Below are 27,698 nucleotides of genomic sequence, written 5' to 3'. Positions count from 1 at the left end.
ACCAGCTATTTTTCTTAGTTGTTTCATTTCCGCTGCGTTAATACAACAGTGTTAGTATTGTTGCTGCATGAGCTTAACTTCTCTTTCTATTTATTGTTTTTCAAATATCGTGTTATAAAGCGCATAGTAAATTTAGTTTGCTTCCTTTACTCCATTTGATCTCTTCTGATCGATTGTTCCGTCTTCTGATATCACTACTTCTAAATATTCAAAAGTTGATACTCAATTTGGTTTTCCTCACCATAAAGTGGAAAATGGTCTCCCTCAACAATTTTCTTTTGTTTAACTATCACACTTTTTTTACTTGATGTTTATTTCCATTCTTTGTTTTTCCAATTCGCTCATCCATATATTTATTAATTCTTGAATCTTTCCTCCAGTGTCTGCAATTAGTATAATGTAATCTACATATAGAAGTCCGTCAAATCTTACTCTATTAAGTTCAAATGTCGTACCGTAGTTTGCAGATGGTTTGTGGCCCTTTTAGCATTTTTTAGAATTTCATACATTATTAGGATAAAGTAGTACCTACTCGGCTAAGGCTGTCACCTTGCTTTATTCCCTTTTTAATATTAAATTTTTCGTTTTGTTTTTCTAGGATTTTCCATACTCTCCTTCTATCTATTTTATCAAATACCGCTTTTAAAAGTGTAAATGTGATTATTATTTTAAAACATAATAATAATACTTATAATAATAAATGTATCCACGAAGAATGAAGAATCCATGAGTTTTCGGGAAATCAACTTTCCACACCAGCTGCTCTTGACACCAATGCTGGTAGATCGAAGATACGTTGCACAACTGCCAACACTACGTTACTTCTCCCTACGAACCCTTCACTACTGAAGAAGTTTCAAATATTATCAAAGAGCTTCATAACTGGAAATCTCCTGGGCCAAATGGCATTCAGAACTTCTGACTTAAGAAGTTCTGGAGTATTCATGAGTGCTTATCAGCGTTAATTATTAATCACAGTATTTCTAATCCACAGGAAATACCATCTTTCCTAACCCAGGGAACAACTTATATAATACCAAAAGATCAAAATAACACCCAAGATTCAACCAAGTATCGCCCAATTACTTGTCATCCAACTCTGTATAAATTGGTCACATCCTGTGTAACCAGCGTATCTACCAACACTGTGCTCTAAACAATATCATATATCCTCAACAGAAAGGAGCGCTAAGGGTTTCATGGGCTGCAAAGAACAACTTATCATCGACTCATCTTCAATCATCGACAACTTATCATTTCTTACCAAGCATATAGCAAAAAAAAATCTCTTTACTGCCTTCATCGACTACAAGAAAGCGTTTGATTCAGTGCCGCATGAATGGCTTATAGATATATTAAAAATATATAAAGTCGATGATAACATATTGACCTTTTTAAAACATATAATGTCAGATTGGAAGACAAAAATTCACCGTACGTTAAAGTACGGAAAAGCACCTAGAATGGATAGAATAACAGCAGAAATTATAGCAAAACATGGAAAAAATGGAAAACGAATATTATTGAAAATATTGAATAAAATATGGAAAAATGAAGACATTCCAGAAGTTTAAAAAGTGTCACTAGTAGTACCCATATACAAAAAGGAAACAGGAGAGAATATAATAACTACTAAGGATTGGACGTTGCTATGTACATGTATGAAACTCTTACGCAAAACTGACATCTAGCATTAAACAGGGAAAAATATACTTCTCGCCAATTAATTTGTCTCGCAATTACGCAGTTCATATGTCTTAGCAATGAGTAACAAAATAAGTTTTTCACTTAATTTTTAAAGTTTTTTACAATTTCTCAAAATTTGCGAAGGTCTTATTATCTTAGCATCTCCCAAAATGGCTTATCATCCATCTTAGATAACGAAAGTTTACAAAAAGTTTTGCATACAAAATTAATACGATATATTAATAAACATTATAACGGCTTATTTAATATTAAAATATTCATATTTTTAGGTAAAGTATATCAAATCTCAAAATGTAGCTGGCGTAATGGTGTGGCAAATAGGACAAGATGACATCAAGGGAGCTTGTGGACCAAAACAAGGATTGTTACATGATGTAAACAACAATTTGTAATGAATTTCTTAAAAGTAATAAAAAAATAAATAAATAAATAAATAATAGTTTATTTCCTTCAATACTAACAAAATAATGCTGGAAAAAATGGAAAAAATATTGGAATGGAAGAAGAAGATCAAGTCTTCTTCTTCTTGTAGTGCCTATTCGTTTCGGATGTTGGCGACCATCATGGGAATCTGTATTTTGAAAACTGCGGCTCTGAAAAGATTTTTGGTTGTTGTGTTGAACCACGTACGTAAATTTTCCAGCCAGGAAATCCTTCGCCTTCCTGGTCCGCGTTTTCCTTCTACTTTGCTTGTAGAATTGTGATCGAGGTGTTCGATTTTGACTGTTTTTATTGTGGTTAACAACTCTTTCCATTTTTGCATTCTTAATAAAACGTCCTGGTTAGTAACGTGGTCGGTATAGGATAGCTTCAGGATTCGAAGATAAAGCCACATTTAGAAAGCCTTAATTTTCTTGCAGATAGCGTCTGGGAGAATCCATGATTCAACTCCGTACAACAGTATAGGAAAGATATAACATCGTAGTAACCTGATTTTTATGGGTAGGTACCTACTGATAAATCATGGCATTTTAATAGCTTAGCCATTTTTTGAAATGCAGATCTTGTTTTCTCTATCTTACGTTTTATTTCTAGGAAATCGTCCCAATTTTCATTTACGTTTGTACCAAGGTAGTGGTATGTTTTTACTCTTTCCATTGGTTGACCATTCACACTGATTTTTTCAACTTGCTGTTTCTTCTTAGAGATCATCATACATATTGTGTTCTTAATGTTCAGTGAAAGTCCATATCTCTGACTTACTTATGTGTTTCTATTCATCAACTCCTGGAGGGCTTCATAATAATTGTCGGCGAATACCATCGTGTCATCCGCTTATATGATGTTATTGATACATTCTCCGTCAATTCGCATTCGATATTTTCTTCGCATAGTCTGTATATCCTTTAATGTATGATTTTTAGAAATAACTTTAAAATGAGGCTCATTAAGCTGATGGCCCGAATATCGTTGCAGGATACAAATTTCGTTTTCTTTGATAGAGCAATAAACGTTGACTTCAGCCATGATCTTGGTATTACTCCGTTTAAATATATGACATTGAATATTTTTGTTAGTCGTTGAGTATTGTAGGTGTTAAATAGCTTTATGAGTTTAGCATATGCGTTGTCAGGTACAGGAGCTTTGCCATCTTTTAATTGTGATATTACTTTTTCCATTTCATCTGATGGGATTGGTAAGTGGTCATTACATATGTAGGACGGTGGTTGTTCGGACCTATTATTATCAAAGAGTTTTTGTATGTATTTTGTCCATATGTATATTTCTTGATTTTTATCTGTGATGATGTTCCACTGTTGATCTTGCAGTTTGCTACTAGCTGTATTTTTTAAGACCAGCTGCTTATTTTACCTTTTTGTGCATACTAAATGTATCGTGTTTTTGTTCCAACCTATCTCTTCACTCGTGTTTTTAACCAATTTTCTTTGGCTTTTCATATTTCGGTTCTTACTTGTTTCTGAATATTTTTGTACATTCTTTTGTTATTTTTTGATTTTCTTCTTTTTTCTATGAGTTGCAGTATATTGTTATTCATCCCTTTACCAGATGTTTTCCTTAACACTTCCTCTCCCACTCAAACCACAACTTTACTGTTGGTTTCTCACCAATCATTTACCGTATCTTTTTCCTTAAGCTCTGCCAACACTCTTCTTCTCTTAAAGACTCTTGCCAAATTTTTGTCCATAGGAAATTTATTAAAATGAAAAAAAAATCGCTTTTTGCTAGATATATTTTTAGTCCTATTTTTTTTTGAAAAAAAGTATCTAGCAAAAACTAAATATCTTACAAACGAATCTGTAGATATAATTGAGGAAATAACTCTGGACAATAATAATATAGAAAAGGTTAAATCCTATATTTACTTAGGACAAAAAATCGAATAAACAAAGCTGATTTAAATAGAGGATGTCCCTTATCATGGGCAGCATTCGGCATATTACAAATAGTCTTTAAATCAAACTTATCAAATATTTTAAACGTTGATCAAATAAAAGGCAGATATCGAGCACAGCTTATTAATTAAATCTTGCCCAAGTACTTTCGCTTCCTAGAGTATGTTCAGGGACATCTGAAATAAGCCAAGAAACGTTTTTTTAACTGAAGAAAAATTAATTAACTTCGATAAAAAACTCGAAGTTGATGGTTGATAAAAGTTTTTATGTGATTAACGTTTTAGACTTACTTCGTAAATTTTGGCCTATCCAACAATCAAAGAATGTAATAAACATAAAATTGTACATTATACTACACTACAAAAGGAGAAACAGTTTAAAATTTTTAAAAAAATAGTAGAAGCTACATTATGGTTGTCCTAAGGAGAGAGATTGGCTCCTGGTCTTAACGGAAATGTTAAGGTGACATGTGACATATGACAGCTTGGATGGGCAGTCACAATCATGGAGATGTGATCTTCATAGCATAGTCCACAAACTCCAAGTGACTCAAAAAGCTATGGAACGGAGAATGCTCAACATTAAGCTCAGCGATCGCAAGTCCAATGCAGAAATAAGAAAACGAACAAAAGTTACAGATGGAATCCAAAAGATTGCCATGTTAAAATGGAACTAGGCAGGACACAATAGAAATTTGCAAGAAGATAGTGATGATAGTAAAGAAAATGAGTGGTCTGATACTTCAAGTAGTGATTTGTTTGAGCATTTATAGAAACTGAACATTTAATTTGAATAATTAGAAGAAGAATACCAATATATGGAAGCTGAAGGACAGGCTGGTTTTGCCCAGTTTTTATTGTGATTCGTGCAGGCCGATCTAAAATAGACCATGTCTTCTCTATTACTCAGAAAATTGAAAAGAAAGTTGCTCGTGGCCAAAAAGTCCATCTGACGTTCGTAGACCTTAGGAAAGCCTATGATAGTGTCCTGCTTGATAAATTATGGAAGGCACTGGGGAAAACAAATATAAATATAAAATTGATTGAAGCGGTAAAAACGTTGTACTACCAACAAACAATAAGAATTGAAACAGGAAATCTGATAACACCGGGATTGAAAGTGACTAAAGGACTAAGACAAGGATGCTGTATATCCCCAAAATTATTCAAAACTTACCTCAAAGCAGCACTTAACAAATGGAAGAAAAAATGTACGAATATGGGCATAACACTAATGGTCTTAACTTTGTACACTCTGTGCTTTGAGGATGACCAGATCATCATCGCATAGGACTATAAAGACCTTAGATACATGATGCGAAAACTATTAGAAGAGTTTACAGAGTGGGGTTTGGAAGTGAATATGGAAAAAACTGAGTACATAAGTATCAGAGGAGATCAACATAAACTCCTCGTAGAGAAAAATTAAGAGATCAAACTATGTGACCACTAAAAATACCTAGGAGTAAAGATCACTCAGGACGGCCTGCCAAAATTAGATGCAGCCATTAAGGAACGAAATACACAGGAAAGGAAAGGCATAGCCTTACTGAATAGCGTACTGTGGGATAAAAACATCTCTAAGGAAAATAACAGAAGAATATACAACACCATAATAAAAAGTATCACAACATATGGATGCGAAGTGTATATCCTAAAAGACAGAACAGAGAAAATGCTTGGAGCAACAGAAATGGACTTCTGGCGCCGCTCGGCGGGAATCTCCAGACGCGACAGAATAACAAACGAGTGAGTCCGAGAAATCATAGGGGTTACACATAATATTGTTGATGACATCAAAACGACACAACTCAGATGGTACGGACACGTAAGGAGAATGCCGGAGAATAGAATACCAAGACAAATTCTTGAATGGCAACCAAGAGGTAGGCGGAGACCAGGAAGGCCTAGAAGAAGTTGGAGAGAAGGAGTTGATAAAGAAATCAGGGAAAGAGAACTGGAGTACTATCTATGGAACGATAAAATGAGATGGAGATTGGAAATCGGAAGACGTCGAAGAACGTTGTAAACCGACATTATATATAACATTTAATTTCATCTTTTTATTTACGTACTGTTTAGTGTTTTTTAATTTTTGTGTATTTTTTATATTAATCAATGTTTTTATTTTTGCACACATAAGTAAAGTTATAAATAAGCAAAAAAAAATAAAATTATACTCATATGTAGGATAAGCAAATATCAACTTAGCTTTGATTTTTTGCTTTCCTTTATTTACAATTTCCTATCTAAGAAATAAAATGATTAACCCTTAAATAAAATATATTTTTTAATATATTGTTGTGAGTTATGTGCCCCCAATTGCGGCCCTGTGCATTTCAAAAGTCCAGAAGCATCTCCGTCGCCGAACTCCATTATAAGCCAGAAAGGGGGGACTCTGAGATTAGTATTGATGATTATTGATGAAATTTTCACTCGACATATACTATAAAATAATTATTTTAACAAATTTTATAATTCCAATATTTATTGTTTTATTACACCAGAAAATATTATAATCTATTATACATTTCACTGCATTCAAATATGAGTTTTCATTACATCATATATAGTATTTAAAAGTGGGTTAATTTTTCCAGATGATCCTCGGAAATCGTCGGTATCTATACCCCATGCCATAACACCTCCTAGTTTGTTTTCCAACGCAAATAAGGTCTGTTGAAAATATAAAAATTATTTTGATTAGTATTATTATTAACACATTTCCGTCAGATAGCTGTAGAAAGAAAATGGAAATCAAAATAAAGTTCGAAATACATGTTAAAACAAATATTTTAAGAGAGTTTAGTTAAAAAGTTTAGTTTAATTTTAATTTAGAAGAAATTTAGTCCAGGCGGGATCTGTCGAAAAGTAGACCATAAGTCCATAATGGACATTCTCCATAGGAATGTCCATTATATTTGCCTGTTGAAATCACTTCGGGATGTACCTTTTATCAATAATCACGATATGAGCGAATCACAAACCTTACGCTTAATTTTGTATTTAACAAAATCTGAAAAAAAAAATCATAAATTTTTGCATAAATACGTAATTTTAAGTTCAGAAACAAAAACTGTATAGAAAGAAAATGGGATTATTGAATGACATAGAATTGTTGAAAATTTTAAGTTTTGTAGGTACAGTAAAACCTTCGTTAACTTAAATAATTGAGGGGAGAGGCAGTTTCGGATAACAAGAATTTCGGTTAAAAATAACATTGTTTTTCAAAGTATTCTTGGTCAAAGTATTGGTATTTAAAAATACCAATTTGGTGGTTTGAGGCAAATCATGGTAAACGTCATGATTTGCCTCATTTGATTGTTTGACGAAACGTAAAGCAATCTGAAAAGGACTCGACTGAAAATTCTCTAGGCTCTGCTAGTTGACCGATTTAAATTTTTTTAATTTTTTTTGTGGACGCTGTATTGCAAAATTATTGTGCAAAAACTATTAAACCGATCCTTATTTAACACACACAGTATTTATTTGACTCTCGACCTGTAAACATCGATACGAATTAGGTGAAAGTTTCTTCTTCTTCTTATGGCATCATAACCCTGGATGGGTCTTTGCCTGTCTGGCCATGTCCTTCCATTCAGATCTTTCTTGTGCCCTTCTTCTCCATTGTCTTATGTTCATTGTTTTCAGGTCGTCTTCCACGTCATCCAACCATCTCGTTCTGGGCCTTCCTTTTTTTCGCCTTCCTATGGGCTTCCATTGTAACATTTTCTTTGTTGTTTTTGCATCGTTTTATCTCTGCACATGTCCCAGCCATGACAGTCTTTGACTTTTCACAAATCTTACAATGTCATAACCTTCATTTAACTCATTAACCTCGTCGTTTCTCCTGATTCTCCATGTGCCATCTTCCTCTTGTACCGGGCCATATACTTTCCTCAGTATTTTTCTCTCGAATGTCCTGAGTTGGGCTTCATCTTTTTTCGTCATTACCCAAGTTTCACATCCATAGGTTACTACGGGTCTAATCAGTTTTCTGTAGATAGTCATTTTGGTTCTTTTGTCTAATAATTTCGATGTCATCAATCTTTTATTAGCATAGTATGTACGATTCCCGCTGGAAATACGTGCATTAATTTCGCTACTTACGGAGTTGTTCTGATTGATTTCTGTGCCGAGATATCTAAAGGCATCCACTCGTTTGATAGTATAGTTGTCTATTGCTATATTATTTTCATTGTCAGGTAAAAGTTTATAGTGGTCATTAAAAACTGGCTCCGGCCTCGTTTTTACCGTCATTATCGTGTACCGGCTGCGGTGGTTACGTCACATGGAGAGAATGAATGAGATGGAGCCGCCAAAACATATTTATAATCAAACAGTAGATGGAGTCAGAAGAACAGGCAGACTCAGAACACGATTTAAGGATCAGGTGGAGAAAGACTTGAGAATGTTGAGAGTACGAAACTGGAAAGCCAAGGCGAAGAATAGGAGAGAGTGGAGACTTATCCTTGAACAGACCAAGACCCACCATGGGTTGTGGAGCCAGTGATGATGATGATCGTGTATCAAGTGGATATACTATTTATAAACTATTAAAAAATTAAAATATACAGTTTTAACAATTAAAATGGGTGGTCCACCAGATTTATCGGTGACTGTTCCTTTTTATACAGCTTCTGTTAATGGTCAACCTATAAATATTCAATATAAGCAACAGCAAATTCAACCAGAATGCCCAAATGTCCTTTTTCCGCAAAATTCAGCACACATTTTAAACAACCCACCAACAACAATATATTATGTTACTAACCAAGTACTGACACAATCTTCCTCAAACTGTCAATAAAATCCTAAAATAAATCCCAGATTATCTACACAAACACTGCATGATGACTCAGGTATACTGTTCCCTGAAGACGAAATCAACAGACTAACAAGAAATTATTTAGAACATCTGCCAGCTCACCCCAACGAGGAAGCAAGACAACTACACCTCCAACCAAAAGCCAGACGAAGATTGAAGAGACAGTGGCCAACAGACTTTATTCACTAATTTCAATTTTAATTTCAATTTTCACTTCAATTTTAGTTTCAAATTATAATTCTACATTAATTTAATTTATTAGTGTAAGTATTAGGATTGTTATCAGCGGATAATTTCTCCTCTCATGTATTTGCAATACTCACATTTACTAATAGCTTGTAACAGCAGATTTTATCATTGCAAATTTAATAATAATAAAAAATTTAGCACACGTTTCAGTCATATTAAGATGTTTTTCTTGGTGAAATATGAAGGCTGTAAATTATGTTTAAGGAGTCGAAAAAATTAAAGAATAAACTCCACTTTTGCACGTTTTTGACAAAATATGTATTTCTATTTTTTAAACAATAATCATTAAATTCTAAATTTTTAGTCCAACAAGTATGATGTAAAACTGAAAAACAAAACTTTTACCTTTTATAATTTTTTTTGTAGGAGCAATATATTTCGACTTATTGGCGAAAATGATCGCAAACAGCAAACGTTTTTTCAGATTTTGTTAAATAACAAATTAATCATAAGTTTTTCCACTGGCGCATATTGTGATTATTGATACAAAGTACATCCTGAAGAGATTCCAGCAAAAAAAACTTAACAAAAAACTCCTATGGAAAATGTCCAATATAAAACAGTTCCCGCCTGGATTAATTTAATAAACATAAAATAGATGTCAGTAGTATGTAAAATGTCAAACTGTAACGATATCGGTGCCACTACGAATAAACATAAACTAATAAAATATAAGTTAAGTAAACTATAATGAATATAAATACGAACGTTTTGAGTCCATAATAAAAACTTACTTTTATTCTTACTGATCTTTCATCGTCATATCCAATCCACTGGTCTTCCCTATTCGTATGGGGAACCTTTTGTACATCGTCCCATATATATTCCCAAAAGGCTTCTCGATATCCCATTTCCATAATCTAGTAAAATAAATTTAATATTAACCCTCCTTCCTTTACACCTGAAATTTTTCGTTTAACTCAAATTCCTAGACAAAACTTCCCCAACTTCTGGGCCTCCTTTTCGTAATAAAATAGATAATAAAGCTATAAAGGTAAAAAGGGTTATATTATTAAAAAAAGTGTTTCACCTCGTTATATCCTAGGTATCCTTTGTCATCTGTGTAAGGTCCACTTTTACTTGGTCCAATTGAAGCTGCTCCTACAGATTTGTCGACGATACTTTTTAGTGTAAAGCCTCTTCCATAGAAAGGAATACCAAGAATTAATTTTTTTTTATCGGCGCCCAAAGATATCCAATTATTTATTGCATATTCCTTGAAAATGAAAAATACCTTACAATTATTTTATAACCTTTTAGACAGGAAATGTGAAATACGAAATATGTTGAATATTTCTCATTTTATATTGCTTAAAAATTTACTAGATAATAAATATTGTATTTTATAAACTTTATTATTAAAAGTTTACCACGAATTAAAAAATGTAAAAGGGTAAAAGAAGCCTCACAAAGATTTGAAATAATACAAAACTAGAACGGAATTCAGTTGAATACAAGCAAAACAAGCAATCTACACCTTCTAAAATAGTCATCAGAAAATTACAACAATCTTCTTAGGTAAAGAATTTATTAAAAGATTTTGACACATAAGCCGCTGTGTTTGCCTACTTGTGGACGTTCTCTTTAAGATCTCCATAGGTAGATATTTCGACTACAAGATATTTATATCATGGTCGCCATCATCTCTTGGTCTCCATTCCCGTATCCGATTTGTCCATCTGCTATCTGTCATTCGATCCACGTGACCTGCCCACTTCCACTTCACTCCTGACCTTCGTTGTAGCTGGCAGTCAGCGTTATCTAACTGCCCCACGAACTACCTGGGCCCATTAATCCCAAGTACCTGTTGCCCATCACCGAGAAAGTTAAGCCGATTAAGTCTTAATGACCGGAAATTCCAAATTTGATTATAGTTGAAAGTAAGAATATAAATATTTTAAGTTATTCACTTCCGTTGCAAGTATTACGGTATAGTTTTGTCCGTTGTGTTTAACTTTTAAACGGCGAATCCAACGACAATGTTTAGTCAAAGGGGAGAACTTTTATTAATAATTAATGAATAGAAATATTCAAAGGCCCATGTCTCCAAAGATGGAAAAGTTAGATGACGATGCATCAAAAAAGTGTAGACAAAGAAAGGTGATGAAAATTACGTTATTCTTGAAAAAGCATCGGTGGAGCATAATCATGCTTCAGATATCCACGTTGACTGGCAAATTTTTAGTAATTCTACAAAGAGGAAACTGTAGAAGATATATGTGAAAGACAAGAAATACAAGTGAAAACTTTTTATTATCTACGAAAAATAATTCCGCAATTTTTAGTTGTTTCATAAATCTTTACTTTTTGTGTAAAGTAGATGGAACTTTTCAATACTGTTCTAAATATTTTTGTCAGATGTTTACTATACATGGCTACAAAAATGGTTTTTACGTTCCTCTGGTATTTTGTTTGTTAACAAATAAATTACAGCAATCGTACAAAAGATCTTTTCATACATTAATAACAATATGTACAGATTTGAATTTAAATTTCAAACCGAAGCGAATAGTTTCTGATTTTGAAATAGCAATTCAAAATGTAGCCAAGTTAATGTGACCCGACATTATTATTTTTTGTTGCAAAATTTCATTTAACGAAAAATTGGTACCGAAAAATTCAAAATTTAGGTTTGTCCTCGGAATATAAAAATCAAACTGTTATTGGAAAATATTTTAAATTGTTTTTAGGCATTCCTTATTTAGATCCAAATGATGTTGGTGACTTTTTTTCTGATGGACTTTTTAATATTATGCCAGAAGATGACAGAATTTTGCAATTTCATGATTACCTAGTTGATAATTATTTAACGGAAGATTCAACATTTCCACTTTACATGTGGGCTTCAAATTCATCATCTCTTATATTTACTACAAATGCATGTGAATAATTTTACTCGCAATTTAACGAATGTTTTTATAAATCACATCCTGACATATTTAAAGTTACATGCATTTTGTTAAATTTTCAAGCAGAAGTATTATGTGAAAATTAGTACTGCACAAATATTCGGAAAAAAAACTTAATAAAACGGCAAAAAGAAAAGTTGATTTTATTGAAAACAAGCTAAATGAATATTACGTTAATCAAAACATTACTAAATTAGACTTCATTAAGTTGTAACAAATCTATATTTCTCCACTTTGGGCGCTACTGTAACAAATATAGTAGGCAGATCCCTTGGGACTATGTCCCTGATGTTAGAAGATCTGTAGAGTAGTGTGAAGATAAGTTTGAAACTAAATTAAAATAAGAGTTGAAACTGAATGCAGTTAGGCTAGCTGGGTATGCTTGAGACTGGCCAGTTGATACTCAAGGTAGGGTTAGGCCTATTTGCATGCCCTGAGAAAACAGTAAAGAATAGAAAAGATGTATATTAACTAAGGAAATATAAGAATAACCAAAACGAACTAAGGGTAAGTACTGACAACAGGAATATATGAGAGAAGAATGATTTGGGCGCCAGGGAAGATGTTTACTGGACTCTTAGTCTAACAAACACTTCACCTAGTGACTTTATTGCTGCTGCTAACTATGTTTTCTGTAACTAGATATACTTTATTAAAAAAAAGGTTGTTTAATAAAACAGATTATTACTTATAACCCAATTTAATAATAATAAAATAGAAAAAACCTGTAAACCGTAATATACAATTTAACTTAAATACCCTATCATACAAAAAACCTATTGATCCCTATTTACAATATATTTACACCCTCTAATATGCTAGAAAAGTAGGAACTTTTATTATGAAGTTTTATTCATTAATTAAAACAAAATTTACTACAACCAACCTATTTATACATTAAAACAATTATTACCCTTCCCTATATTTAACACAATGTATCAGTTCGACAATTTCCAAGTTGATTCCAATCAGATAACCTGTAAATATATTTCAATTGGTCTGTTCAGAAAGGAACAGATCCAAGATGAATCAGTGACATTACCAGTAGGGCTGTAAAAATACAAAATGGACCTTTGTGCACAAATGACCTTACAAAGTGTATTAAAATCCACCCCTACCCTGTTATTACTAATACATATATATATTTAAAATATTTAATGACACAAAAAAAAATAAGCAAATGATGTTAAGAAAAAAATTGAATGTAAGATATATAATGATACGCAAATATGATTTATGAAAATTGACTAGGATTATTTTTAAGTTTTGGTTCGTTCACTCACTAAAGTTTAAACAATATTTAAGTAACTTATTTTTACGATGTTACCAAACAGTAAAAAAAAACCTGTCTACTCTCAAGCCGAGAAGGTTCTTCTTCCGGACGCCTTACGCCGCCGGGACTCGCTCGGGTGAAAGCTGTAAGCCCACTGTTCTAGCACCAAACTGAACCGCTATTCCAATATTCGGGAAAAACCAAAAAAACTCCAAACTAAACTCAACTGAAAGCTATTACCCCAAATCCAAAATAATGTTTATTATATTGACTTTATATTCTTTCTTCCTCCAACGACTAAAATAAAATCAAAGAAGCTCTCATTAGCTTTATTCAGAGTTGATAAACAACAAGGCGGTTAGGACAAGAAAAACTAGTCAGAAGATGATAATTAGTGAAGGTTTCGTACACTTTTTGTGACCTTGGAAAATTAATCGAAAACTATGTATTTAAAAAAATGTTGGGAATTTACTATGAATATTTCACTGAAGAACTAAAATTTAACTTATCACGAATATATTATAGGCAAATAGTAATGAAGGATCTCCTTACATTACCGAATTGCTTGGATATTGATGAGAACGTGTACTTAGGAGAATTTCTAACAGAAAGAATTCTGAACGTGATTTGACTAATATAATTAAGGTAAAATTATTGAATAAATGATTTTAATATGAAACTAATAATGGTTAAAAAAAAAATGATGTACTTTAATTAAAATGAAACTCACCCAACGCAACAATATTTCAACAATTGAACCAAAATCTTCTTTTTCCAAAACTTCTAATATAAAAAAAAAACGCCTTCTTTAACTTAATATCACCTCTGAATAACTTAAATTTCTTTTCTGATAACTTGAGCCACGTGCGTTGGTCGCTGGAGTATCAACCAATCGTTCTCTGCCTCGGTCAATGGTTCGATATCAAGTCAGTCTTACACTTTTAAAATCGTCGGCTTCCGTCAGTTCCAAGCTAAGCGGAAGCGACAGGTAAGCAGTTTGACCAATTGATAAACAATTGATAATACGATTACATGTATAGTTGGTTGCATACCTTACAGGCAGAATTAAGTTATTTTAAATTTCTCAGTAACGATAAAGTAATCTTATCGTTACAAAGTCAGTTTGCAATTATTGTGCAGCTAACTATTAAAATCTAAAATATAGTGTTCACTCTTACTTATTTTAATCACTAATCAGAGATTAGAATTAAGCATCGTTATTGTTGAACTGTAGTTTTTGTTATTGTATGTAAGTTAATGTAGATTTATAAATAAACTTTATTCGATTATATTGTTATAATTTCATTATTTAATCATTTAAAATTTTCGCTCTTGCTTTGGGAATTGGGTTCTTTTTAAATACAATAAAGTAAAATAAAATCTATATATGTTCACAAAAATATTATCTAAGTACCTAGGTAGCGTGGAACAGTTCGTAGTCGCCTTTGATCCTACTATAAAACTGAACCCATTAAAATCTAGATAGCGTGAGGGAGTTCGTAGTCAGGTATAAATAGTCAGTATAAATCCTGGCGGTTTGGGATCTTGTCTCGCCGTGAAACGCCCAACGTATCACTCTTCATCGCGCTTTGAGCCACATTTATTTTTTTCACTGTTTTTTTGTCATAGTCAACATTGCCGCTCCATAAATCAACACTAGTAGAACACACTGATTAAAGGATTTTATTTTAACACATATTGGTACGTTGGACGATTGGAAAATGTCAACTTGCCGAAGGCTGCTTAAGTCAGCCTTATACGACAAAAAAAGCTCAACACTTTGAATATCTTTACCTAGCCGAATCTCGTGACCTTGGTATTTACAGGTCATTACCTGGTGTATGGATCTTGTTCCTAGAAATCAGAATAAGCAAGGACAAGCAGACCTGCGAATTTCAACGACGAATAACACTTGAGACATCTTTAAGAGCAACATCCCGATAGCTATGAAACGGAAGACATTTGACCAATGCATTCTTCCTATTATGACATACGGAGCAGAAACTCTCACACTCACAAACACAACAGCACTAACAATGCGAGTGGCACAAAAGCGCATGGAAAGATCAATTCTCGGCGTGACAAAAAAAGACAAAATAAGGAATCAAGACTTAAGGGAAAGAACAGGTATCAGTGAGATCTAATTGACTGGCAGCCACGAGAAGACAAACGCAGCAGAGGACGACCACCAACACGCTGGATGGACGATATTAGACGGATATCCAAGAAATGGCAACAAGAAGCACAGAACCGTGAAGAGTGGCGAAAAATGGGAGAGACCTATGTCCAGCAGTGGACAGAAGAGGTTGCATGATGATGATGTCAGTATAGCAGATGATTTTTATTTATTTTTGTTCTATCTTATATCCTTTATTATATTCCCTCAATAATTGTGCATTTCTATTTATTTTAATAAATGAACTTTGAAAAATTAAAGGCAAATATCGAGCACAATTGTAATAATCAAATCTTGCCCAAGTACTTTCGCTTTCTACAGCATCATCAGGGGCATTTCGTCAAATTTGGGCTATCCAGCAAGCGCAGAATGTAATAAACATGAAATTCAAACATAAATTGTACATAATACTACACTAGAACAAGAACAAACAGTTTAAAATTATTTAAAAAGATTCTACGCTACATTCTTGTCGGCAACAGGAGAGAGAATCTTCATTCTCTCATTGGTGTGCAAGATTTGTTGGCTGCATGCAAAAAGTATTACATTTATCAGGACAATCTTTATTTCCTTGATTCCCACATTTTTGCACCTTTTTTTGATTTACATTGAGTAGCCGAATGACCATAACGCAAACACTGGTAAATTTGTCTAATAATCATCTGTCTTGGGACTCTCTCCGATATACCGTCTTTTTGTATTAATCTAATCATTCTTTGGACTTTTTTAACCATTACATTCGATTTTATAGTATTTAGGAGTTTGTTTTCACTTATTGTATTGTCAACAGTGCGAACTAAACTTCTTTTTTCTGTCAAATAATTAGGTATAAATGCAATTAAATTATTTTTTTCAAAAAAAGATTCTAGATTCTTCTACCAGTCTATTTGTAACCAGTCCCGAATCTACTTCGATTTTAATTATATTCCTGCCAACACTAACAATTTCAGTTATATTTTTATCGTAATCCGCGAGAGAACTTAATTTTTCTCCTATTTTCATAGGATGAAGACGACCTAAATTTAAATCAGTATGTTAACAAAAATAAAATACGGCCCCGTATCAGTATCGCTAAATCGATTTCAAGTATTTAAAACCTGACTTGATTGTTTATATTGTTGAGTTGTAGACAGCAAGTTTTTATTGACATCATTAACAATAGATTTAATGTTGGAATTATTAATAATAGAATCATCGGAATTCAAAACATTTGGAGGATTATTACAATTATTAACCTCAGAAAAAACAATATCTTCGATGTGAATATTACTTAACATGTCGTTATCCCCTGGATCCTGTAGAGGTGGGTCTTTGCCACGTAGACCATTTTTACCACGAGACATCCCAGGGTTAAGTATTTATCAAAAAAATATAGGAAATATTAATACTTACAGTATAAATGCTAAATTAATAACTTAAAATTAACGTAAACGATTAAATAAATTCGATTGAATACGAGACACACTCACACACCGGTCCTCATTATACGAAAGTTCAAACGAAACTTATCATTAAGTAAAACACAATAAATATGGTACCAACATGATGTAATATATTAATTTATAACATATCATTGCAAAAGAAATTGTGATATATTAATTTATAACATATCATTGCAAAAGAAATGTTTAAGATTTTGTCCTAAAATTTTTTAAAGGTAGGATGCTCGCGAGGTATATGGACTTTCTTTGGTTCCCGAGGTCCTCTGACCTTACTCCTTTGGACTTTTTTTGAGTTCAAACAAAAATTTATCTTAAGAAACCATTTCGAAATGTTGACCACCTTGAGAGAATAATAAAAGTGAAATTTACGAATTTAATGAAACATAGCTGAGCAATATAACAATAACCTATCTAGAAAATGATAGTGGATACATTGAAGTTGAAGTTACTTTGGAAATGGTATTAGTAACCTAGAAATTTTAGATGTATTTATTGCTAAATTGATAAGAACCTTATCATTATTAAGTTGTTTTCTTATAATTTTATTCAATAAAGAATATAATATTTGCTCATGACGTGTTTATTAAAATTATTGATAATTGTCTGTCCTCCTTTAAGAATTCCTTTACTCTCAGTCAGTCGGATTCGATCTTGTCACCTAGTGTACATACTATCCACAGATGTCTTAAGAGTAATAGGGTGTGATGCGACGAATGTTAATGTTGGAAAGTTTAATGGTGTTATTGTGCAATTAGAAAAACATTTAAATCGCCCGTTGCAGTGGCTTATTTGCCAGCTGCACTTTAATGAATTACCTTTGCGACACCTTATGAATTTCCTTGATGGTAGTACAACTGGACCTCGTCACTTCAACGGACCTATAGGACAAGCACTCATTGGATGTGAAAATCTACCTGTTGTTAAGTTCAGTGTAATTGAATCATATGTACAGGAGAATGTGGATAGGTCTGATTTAAGTACAGATCAACAATATCTTCTTGACATGTGTGTTGCAATCTCAGAGGGAAGTATTGACAACAAACTTTCTAAACGGATCCCAGGTAAAATAGTGCATTCCCGCTAGTTAACATTGTCTAACCGTATACTACGTTTATATGTTTCCACTATGGTTCCATCAGATAATTTGATTACCTTAGCAAAATTTATTTTAAAAGTGTATGCTCCAGTATTGTTCCTTATAAAAACCAGACCGTCCTGTCTACATGGAGCCTTTAATTTTTGGAAAATGATTCAGTTATCTAGGTATTTACCACAACCCCTAAAGGATGTAATGGATCCAGTTCTATTGCGAAATAGTTTTTTTGCACATCCAGAAAATATGCTATTTGGAATGTTAGGAGATCCAAGAAAACATATTAGAGAGCTTGCTGTGCGCCGTATTTTTAAAGCTCGAACAAGTAATATAAACCAGCGACTACGAACAATTGAGGTACCACCTGTGCTTAATATAAACGCTATGGATTATATCGATATCATAAATTGAAGTACAGTACCCTTAACTGAACCACCATTAACAATTGGAAGTTCGAATGAAACTTTACAGGAAATTGTGGTTAATCCGGAGACATCAGCACTGTTATCGGAGCTTAAGTTGTATCCGTCTCACACGCAAGCCGTTGAACGCATGATTAAACTTGTGACAGAAGCTTCAGCAAAAGTTTGTGGTGCTGATAGCAGAGATGGTTTGATCAGAACCAAACTGGAATCACACCGAATTATGCTTTCTTTTAGGTCAAAAAAAGATTATAAGTTGTTAAAACAGTTGTTTGTTTGTTTAATTTAAGCATAAAATTTATTTTTAATGATTTAATGATTTTTTTTTTAAATATTAATGTAAATTACGTTGTGGCAGTTAAAATATTAAAAATAAAAACATGAATAATTAACAGCATTTGTTTCATTATATGTATGATAACATTTTCGGATATGCAAGTTGTAACACTAGTAAAATTTTAAATTCAAAATTTTAGTGACCTTGTGGCAGTTCAAAACAGCAAAATATGAAAAAATTTATTTTTACAAAAAAAATTGTTTTCCTACTCCACATGTTTATATGGATTGCAAAATCTGAAATTAAAATATTTTTGAATTTCGTATACAAATCGGCCTACCCTAGTGTACATGTATCTGTTCTCGGCGTTACTTACAAAGTATCTTATAACCGTTACTTACAAAGTGATATTTTATGTTATCAAATTTGTTTGTTTGTTTTTAATGTAAAAAAAATCATGGAGTCTTAAAGTATTGGTAATTTAATTTTCACGCTCTTTTTATATAGTTGTTTTTTATCTAAATTTTCTCAAAGAAAAAAAACTACTATAGTAGAAACCCTCAATTTAGAAGAGTGATATCATAGTTTAAACGCCGAATATCCTCAAATTTAAATGTACACAGCGGCCCTCGAAAACTGCCTGTTTTCTCGATTGCAATTTGCGTTTCCTCATAAGAGATTACAGAATATATAAAGTAGTATATTTATTTGTGCTTCTCTATAGTAGACTTGACCAGAAGTTGTCGTACAGTGTAGCCAATTCTTGTTCACGCCAATTATGGTCATACAAAACCTGTATTCTTCCACGCAGCGATTATTACTGTCATAAAAATACAAAAAAAACCTGATTTTTTCAATAGTAAAAATTAAGCACAAAATTGTAATGAAATAAATTTTATTTATATGTTCCGTTTCGTTACATATTTAAATTTATAAAATAAAAATAGATATTTTAAAACAATATTTTTCAATCGTTTGGCAACTTTGGAATTAGCGACGGAACTCCGTTTCAATTCAGATCCACAGAAAGCCGTAAAACTAGTTTTTGTCGAGCGAGTGCCCATCAACAATAGTTCATTACATTGACGTTTCTGAGGGTAGGGTATTTTATGCGATAAGTTTGTGTTATTGATAAAACGTGTTATTGATAATACGAGTGTTATAGTTTGTCGTTTTATAGTAAATTTTTAGTTATATTCTGTGATTATTTGGTTTGAGTTTTATTGGAGTTGGACGAAAAACCGAGTTGTTCCAAGAGAAGACTGCAAAATTCTGATGTTGATTCCAAAAATGAAATGCCGCAAAAGAGACGGAAAATGTTAACGTCAGAAGAGAAGTAATAATACGAAACGTTTATGAAGGAATTGTCGGCAGAAAAATGGAATTAAATGTTAGCCAAGCGGTCGACATTTGTAGCAGTTTAACAAAAGTATCCGTTAGCTGTATTTATCGTGTACTTAAAAATACATCGGAAAATAAAAAGCAAGAAAAAGGTAAAACTAGAGGTAGGAAAAGCATTATTTTGGATGACGAGACAAGGAATATTATACGTCGAAAAATTCATTCATTTTATTTTCGGAGTGAAATTCCAACACTGAAAAATATTTCTCAAGAGCTCGAAAACGATGACTCCTTACCCAAGATATCTCGTAGAGTCTTAACCAGGACCATGCGTGAAATGAACTTTCGATATGTAAAACTCAACAGAAAAAGTATGCTATTAGAAAAAAATAAAATTATTGTGCGGAGAAGAAAATATTTAGAAGAAATACGCAAAATTCGCAGCACTGGACGCAAAATATGTTATTTGGATGAAACCTGGATTAACCAAGTTTGGAAAAGGTCATACAGTTGGAAAAGTTTGGCAAGATTTAAATGTCAAAAGTAAACGCGAAGCATTTATAGAAGGCTGATATACAGGATTAAAAGCTCCATCAGGAAAGGGACGGCGTTTAATCGTCACCCATATAGGAAGTGATACAGGGTTTCTTGATGATGGTTTTCTTCAATTTGAGTCGAAAAAAACAGGTAAATATTAAAAAAATGAAAGGGAGGATTCAAGAATGGCTTACAGAAAAGGGGATTGCATACGAAGAATCAATGCTCAAAATTTAGCTACTTGACATTGCACGGTTAAGGAAAATTGAATATCTTAAATATGCTGTAGATGAAACTGCAAAAGATTATGGTGTCAAAGTTCTGCGTCTACCACCTTATCATTGCGAACTTAATCCCATTGAACTTATCTGGGAGCAAGTGAAAGGAGAAGTAGCACGCAATAACAAAACGTTCAAATTAAACGAAATTAAGAAACTTTTGATTCAAGCAATCCTCGATGTAAATCCAGAGAAATGGGCTAAATGTATAGGCCACATAATTAAAGAAGAACATCGTATGTGGGAACTTGACACTCATATCAAAGTTTTACTAGAGCCAATTTTAATTACACCAGGTGGTGAAGATAATGACAGCGATAGCAGCACTGCATCTTCAGGTTTAGACAGCGAATAATATTTTCTAATAGTTTAATAAGAACATCAGCATAAAAAAAACCAAAAAAAAAAAAAAACGAGAAGAACATAGTAAGTGTGTATAGTGTTTGTGTTTAAACACATCAAACATTATTTTTATTTTGTTTTTATAGAATTTTATTTTGTTTTATAGGATTTTATTTTGTTTTGTTTTATACTGTTTAAGTGTTTTGTTCATTTTATTTAATAAGACAATATGGCTCTTGGCGAACACCCATTTAAAAAAAGTATCGCGCCACAAGACATACCTCTGGGGTGGTGTGGAAACTGTCTTAAAATTTGTTTTAAAAAAATTTCATTGTGTAACTCTTTAAGGACGGGTCACGTCAAAAGACGTTTTAGCGTAACTTCCGCGACAGCCGGTTGGTATCAGTAAACTTTCTGCAAAATTACTTCTTTTTTATAGCTTTTTGTTTGTGGAATTCTGTATTTTTAGGGGAATGTAGGGAATGAGCCACAAAATATTTATTCATATGTTTATTTATTGACGTTTCGATCTCTATATCCAGAGACCGTTTTCAATTATACAAATGATAGTACTATTTATTTTCTATGGCTTTTCGCTTGTCGTTCTGTATTTTTAGAAATAATGTTGGGAATAAGCCACAATATATTTATTCAAATGTTTAATTTACGGACGTTTCGATCTCTATAAAGAGACCGTTCTCAAACATACAAATGACAGATATATTTATTTTTCTATAGCTGCTTGTTTGTGGCATTCTGTATTTTTAGGGAGAAGGTTGGACATAAGCCACAATATATCTATTTACATGTTTAATACATTGAGGTTTCGATCTCTATTCCGTTTTTAAAGATAGAAAAAAAAAGAAAATAAACAATATAAGATTATAAAAATATATAATAATAAACAAGTAAAATAAATATAACTATCATTTATATCTTTGAAAGCGGTCTTTGGATATAGAGATCGAAACGTCAGTAAAAACTTGTAAATAAATATATTGTGGCCTATTTCGAACATTAATATTTGAAAAATAAAATATAATTAACGTTAAAATAAAAGTAAGTGTAGGTCACTGGATTTCCAAACGGCTTTCCGCATTTCTGGGCCTTTAAACGATGACTCACTCTCAAATAGTGAAATTATACTTTAGTGTAGTGTATTTTCAGAACTATCAGAATAGATCCAGTAATTGTTTTTTTACGATGCATAACTCAATATTATACCTGCAACAGGGATATTTTCTATCGCCTACTTTTGAGACCGGATCTTTTGATGAGTTATAGGACGAAAATAAAAAAAAAAGGAAAGTAGTTTCCTGTCTGAAACATTGCGAATACTACCGATCCGAACCAAGCTGAGTTATGATCTTGATTTGAACATAATAATAATAATAAGACTTATAAAAATATGAAACAGATATTTTTTGTCAATACATATTTTTTTTATTATGATAACTGTTTGTTTGGATTATAATAGTAACATTTTTTAAAACACAATAAAATATAAAAATAATTTTGTCCGCCTAGATCGTTCATAGCCGTATGTGCGCAACCCATTTGAATTGAGCATATTTTATTCTTCACTACAAATCTTTATTTTTTATTTCTCCTATATAAGAGTCAATGCTGATCATGCTGACAATGCTGAAATTTTTATACTTTGTTACGAATTTCAGATCACGTAGAGAATTTTAATAACCCGCAATAATACCTAAATAATTTCTTGCGATATGTAAGATAAGCTTTATCTCCAGATTTCAGTTCTGGAAATTTATGATTTGAAGCTATTTTCTTGTGACATTTTAAAGTACTTACTATTTAAATGGAAATAAGCCACAGTTAAAGGTTAAAGTAAGTTTATTGATGTTTCAATTTCCACTTCGGAAATCGTTCTCAAAATACAAACACCAGCTTTAAGTGTCAAGTATTTATTTGTATTTTGAGAACGATTTCGAACGAAGTGGAAATTGAAACGTCAATAAACTTACTTTAACCTTTAATTGTGGCTTATTCCCATTTAAATATTAATTAATTTATGATTTTGCACATGCAAAATTGTTGGACTTTTTTAGACAATTTAGTCAGTGTTCGAAAAATAATACTTACGACACAAAATTGAATGCTCTCATACCGAGAAGATGTATCAATTCTTGGATATAAGGGAGCGTGATGGTCCACCACTCCTTCAGTATAGTTATGAAAATCAAATGTCCTGACATTAATAAAATCAACATATCTACAAGAAAAATGTTAAAAATATTTTAAAAATAAGAAAACGAAGATGTAAAGATAATTTTAAACACTACTAACAAAGTATCAATAATGTATAACCAAATTTTGGCGAAGTACCTAGACCTTTTCATCACATTTTTTTGCGCATGCGTTAGTATTTGCCTTTTTTATTTTTAGGTTAAGTTGATAACATAATAATAAAGTATCTGTGGACACATTATTAAGATAAAAATAGTTATAGAAAAAAATATATAGAAATGGATAGTTATTGAAAAAAAAAAAAATACGAAAATAAAGTGCCTCAATTAGGAAATAATTTTTTTTAATCGATTATTATTATAACCTACAAGTTAATTTCCTGTAGTTGACTGTAGACTGTATAATATTTAATGTTTTTGGACTGACGAGTACATATTCAGTGCTGCTACTTGGTATAACATGTTTACAACCACTAAATATATGGCTGAAAACTCCTTAAATGGTATTTAATTGGCAATAGATTGTTGCTGATAGTTATGTAGGAGAAATTTTAAGTAGATTTACGGAACGCACTTTAAGTAGCAACTGCAAAGCAATTAATATCTATCGACATTTAGAGTAAAAAAATTAAGATATTATTTGTATAGCAAACAGGTAACAAAGAAAAATATATCTGAGTAGTAATGATGACTGACGACCATCGAGCAAAAAGACAAAAGAGGGAATGTAAAGGTAGTGGGGGCAAAAATATTGTTAGACAGGAAGTGCCATCTTGAGAGGCCACATTAAACAAGGAAAGAGAGACTCTTTCCTTGTTTAAGAAATCAAATTTAGTTGGGTTATGTTATTGCTGATGTTATTGTTTGTCCCAACTGTCACATGAAAGATTATTTGTATTTTCTATTGAAGTTTTTTAACAATTGTTTCACATTTTAGACCATTATTGTTATTATTTAATTAAAACCTTATTGTGTTCTAGTGTTAAAAAAAGTATTTTAAGTGTATTATGTATTAATATTATGTAATATTAATATTATGTAATATAACAAATAAATAGATAAATTAGAACCCCCACACCACTGTATGATTATTGTGAAGTGTCATGAAATTTAAATTTGGCGCATTCGCATTTCCGGATATGTCCGCCATCAGAGGCCACTTTTTTGGTCTCCTTTTCATAACGATTAGATTCCCTCTTTTGTCTTTTTGCTCGATGCTGATGACTAACCTTTCAATTGTTGATCAAAACAGTCCAAAAAACATGGTGGCTGCGCATGCGCTCAACACATGATGAAAGGCTATTACTATCGAAATTTATTAGCCGTATTTCAGAAATAAATAAATCTGGAACACGGCGAATCAACGTCGATAACTAACAATGTATATTTAAAAAGCATTGACAGGGAGAGCCTACACTAATTGATAAACTTTGGCAAGTTTTAAATCCTTAAATATTTCATAATAACATACTTACTTATTCAGATATGGAACATTGTAAGCTTGTTCAACAACAGAGGCTAATGGTGATACTACAGTACTGACTAATAGACCATGGGTTGCAAAAACTGTCTTCGTTTCTTTAAGTAATTCTATGAAATTTTTCTGAAACATTATAGATTATATATATATATATATATATATATATATATATATATATATATATATATATATATATATATATATATATATATATATATCTATAAAGATATATATATTTAGTAATATAAATTATATTATATATAAAATATGGTGCATGGGAAACTTTTATTCTGTCTGTCTGTTGTATTCAGTTGGATCTAATGGCGAAAGCTGTCTCTGGATCTTAGTGGAGAGGACGAATGGTCTTTAACATTGGTATTGCCAATTGCTATCTTAAATCTTCTCTTGGATTTGCATTTACATGTGATGAAAAGAACGGCAAGAGTCACAATGAAGACTATTGTTAAGACCGTGAATCAGCTCAGATGTTTGTTAACGAATGGTTCAATGATTATTTTTAATTATTTTGTGGGTTCTTCAGAATACTGATTGAGTTTGTAACAAGTTATCTCAAGTTCTTCAGTATTGATCTTGCTAAGCAGGCAATTTTAAGTCAGAAAGATATATTTTATCTAATAAGTGATTGCAGCAATTGAATGGTATTTGGACTGGGTGACTTCTGTAAGTAACTGTTTTGGACATCGATCAAGTTTTGGTATGAAGGCATCTCACGTGGGTTATAGTTTGAGCACATGGTTTCGTGAATGATCTCTAACTTAACGTCTCTAGGCTCGCATTTGATAATAATGGGCTGTGAGTCAGAAACCGTTATGAGCCGAAGGTTTATGTTAATCTTCTGGACGTTGTAGTCTTTGGCGAATACTACGGAAGTCTGGCATGTTCTGGGAATGCGTTCTTGTCGACTCAGGAGTTGGACTTCGCATACGGCATCGCTGTCGATCGGATGGCACAAAACTTTGTCAATTAAAACTTAAACGGAGATCTACCGATAATCTGTGCAAGGAGTTTAAAAAAGAATAAAAGTATTTCATGGATATCTTACCTTATCCTCTGGTTTACCCCCACGTTGGGTAGGATATTCCCAGACAAAGTCTATCCCATCAAAGTTATTTATCTGGACGAATTTTAAAGCATTTTGAACAAATTTAGCTCTAATGGATTTCGATTCGGCAACAATTGAAAATGTCGTTACCCCTGCGTTATATCCTCCAATTGCGACAAGAGTTTTAAGTTTAGGATTTATAACTTTAAGACCGTTAAAATAATTCATGTTGACTACAAAATATAGATTATTAGTAAAAATAGTCAGTAAACAGCTTACTAATTATAATATCTTAGATTATACCAGAAACAATTTCGTGCACTTATTCGTTTCTTATTAATGGGATATCTAGATTTCTGATAAAATAGGAAAGCAACTAATCGGTAAACAAAAAGTAAATTAGAATATAAATATCTTATAACAAACTTAAAGCATGAATTAAAATTGGATAAATTGAAGCAAAACTAAAAATATTATCAGAAAAGACTGTCAGAATATTTTATTGAGAGAACTTTTAATAATTTGAACTCCAAAAAGAAGTGTTTTTTGTTTGTTTATGCAAACTATTAAAAACATGTTTATTAATAACAGTAAAATTACCGTAATTTTCTAACTAGATAGAAGAAAAATTGTAAGTAGAGTTTTTATTCAATCCATATAAACCATTTGAAACATATCGTACATATTAACATAAACAAAGGATTTATTTTTATTTTTTTAAATAGCCAATAAGTCGTACTTATTGTCAAAAATTAGTAGCGGTTATTAGTCTAAAACTTGCCAATGAAGAAAATAAAAATTAAAAATAGATAGCACATTAGAAACTGACACAGCAGTCACCAAACCATTATCAACATCTTTAACATCAACCTCATTCACAACATCTCCAACATTAACCTACTACAATGCCTTAAGCAACTTCAATTTACCATCTAAAGAACAAGCAATTATTCTTTTATCAGCACCAGATATAAAAATCCAGGAATATGTAACAACAATAGGAATTTTAGTACAACCAAAAAATATCATTTTCGCGTCTAGAATCTCGAACAACAGTAACACTAAAATGGCAGAAAATTTATTGCAGAATCACAAACCGTTTCAATACAAGGAAATAATACAGAAATTAGAAGATTAGTTACTCTTGCCATTCGACTAGGGATATCAAATATGTGCCCCAGCATTCCAAACATTATAAAATTGGAGCTTATTATAGTTTCCAAAATAACTTTCCTGGAAGTTTGCTTGTCTAATGTTCCTAGTTCGTTTTTTAAAATCTGTAAAATAGGGTTGTTGAGTAAGAAAATTAATATTTTCTAAGTACCATATAAAGCGGAGGTTTAAATTATTTTCTAGGATCTTGCACATACAACATGTGAGAGAGATAGGTCGGTAAGAGGATGGGTTCACATTTTTTATGTGTTTAGTTGCTGTAAATGTCTTGTCATGACTAGCGTGTAATAAATTTAGACAATAATATAGACACCGTACCTTAACAATTTATATTCCAAATAATAAAATTTATAGGTGAGGCTAATATATTAGTTTAAAAAATATATAATAGATTACATAAAGTTTTAAACTACTTTCAGATTTGTAAAAATGTTTGTGCAATATTTACAGATGGCGCCTTAGTTGGTAAAAAACCCTGTATTTATATCTATTAATATTGTTTAATAATATTGTTTAATAATACTTAATTTCTAATAACAAGAAAA

General features: G+C 31.9%; 2 protein-coding genes across 2 annotated transcripts in view; one reads left to right on the top strand and one right to left on the bottom strand.

Moving 5' to 3' along the window:
• The window catches only part of LOC140435011 (chitotriosidase-1-like), a 32,187-nt gene extending 30,043 nt beyond the window's left edge, over positions 1 to 2,144 (top strand). The window contains exon 7 of the mRNA XM_072523673.1: positions 1,977 to 2,144. Coding sequence (XP_072379774.1) covers positions 1,977 to 2,099 — 123 coding nt within the window. The 3' untranslated portion in view covers positions 2,100 to 2,144. The remainder of the gene's footprint in view (positions 1 to 1,976) is intronic.
• Positions 2,145 to 6,532: 4,388 nt separating this feature from the next.
• LOC140435008 (acidic mammalian chitinase-like) overlaps positions 6,533 to 27,698 on the bottom strand; it is a 30,239-nt gene continuing 9,073 nt past the window's right edge. The window contains exons 3-8 of the mRNA XM_072523668.1: positions 25,981 to 26,213; positions 24,913 to 25,040; positions 23,334 to 23,463; positions 10,168 to 10,353; positions 9,872 to 9,997; positions 6,533 to 6,736 (exon numbers count right to left, since the gene is read on the bottom strand). Of these exons, the coding sequence (XP_072379769.1) occupies positions 6,602 to 6,736; positions 9,872 to 9,997; positions 10,168 to 10,353; positions 23,334 to 23,463; positions 24,913 to 25,040; positions 25,981 to 26,213 (938 nt within the window). The 3' untranslated portion in view covers positions 6,533 to 6,601. The remainder of the gene's footprint in view (positions 6,737 to 9,871; positions 9,998 to 10,167; positions 10,354 to 23,333; positions 23,464 to 24,912; positions 25,041 to 25,980; positions 26,214 to 27,698) is intronic.

This window comes from Diabrotica undecimpunctata, chromosome 2 (genome assembly GCF_040954645.1).
Source record: "Diabrotica undecimpunctata isolate CICGRU chromosome 2, icDiaUnde3, whole genome shotgun sequence".
Taxonomy (NCBI): domain Eukaryota; kingdom Metazoa; phylum Arthropoda; class Insecta; order Coleoptera; family Chrysomelidae; genus Diabrotica; species Diabrotica undecimpunctata.
Note: the sequence above shows the minus strand (reverse complement) of the source record. Positions and strands in the feature narration are given on the sequence as shown.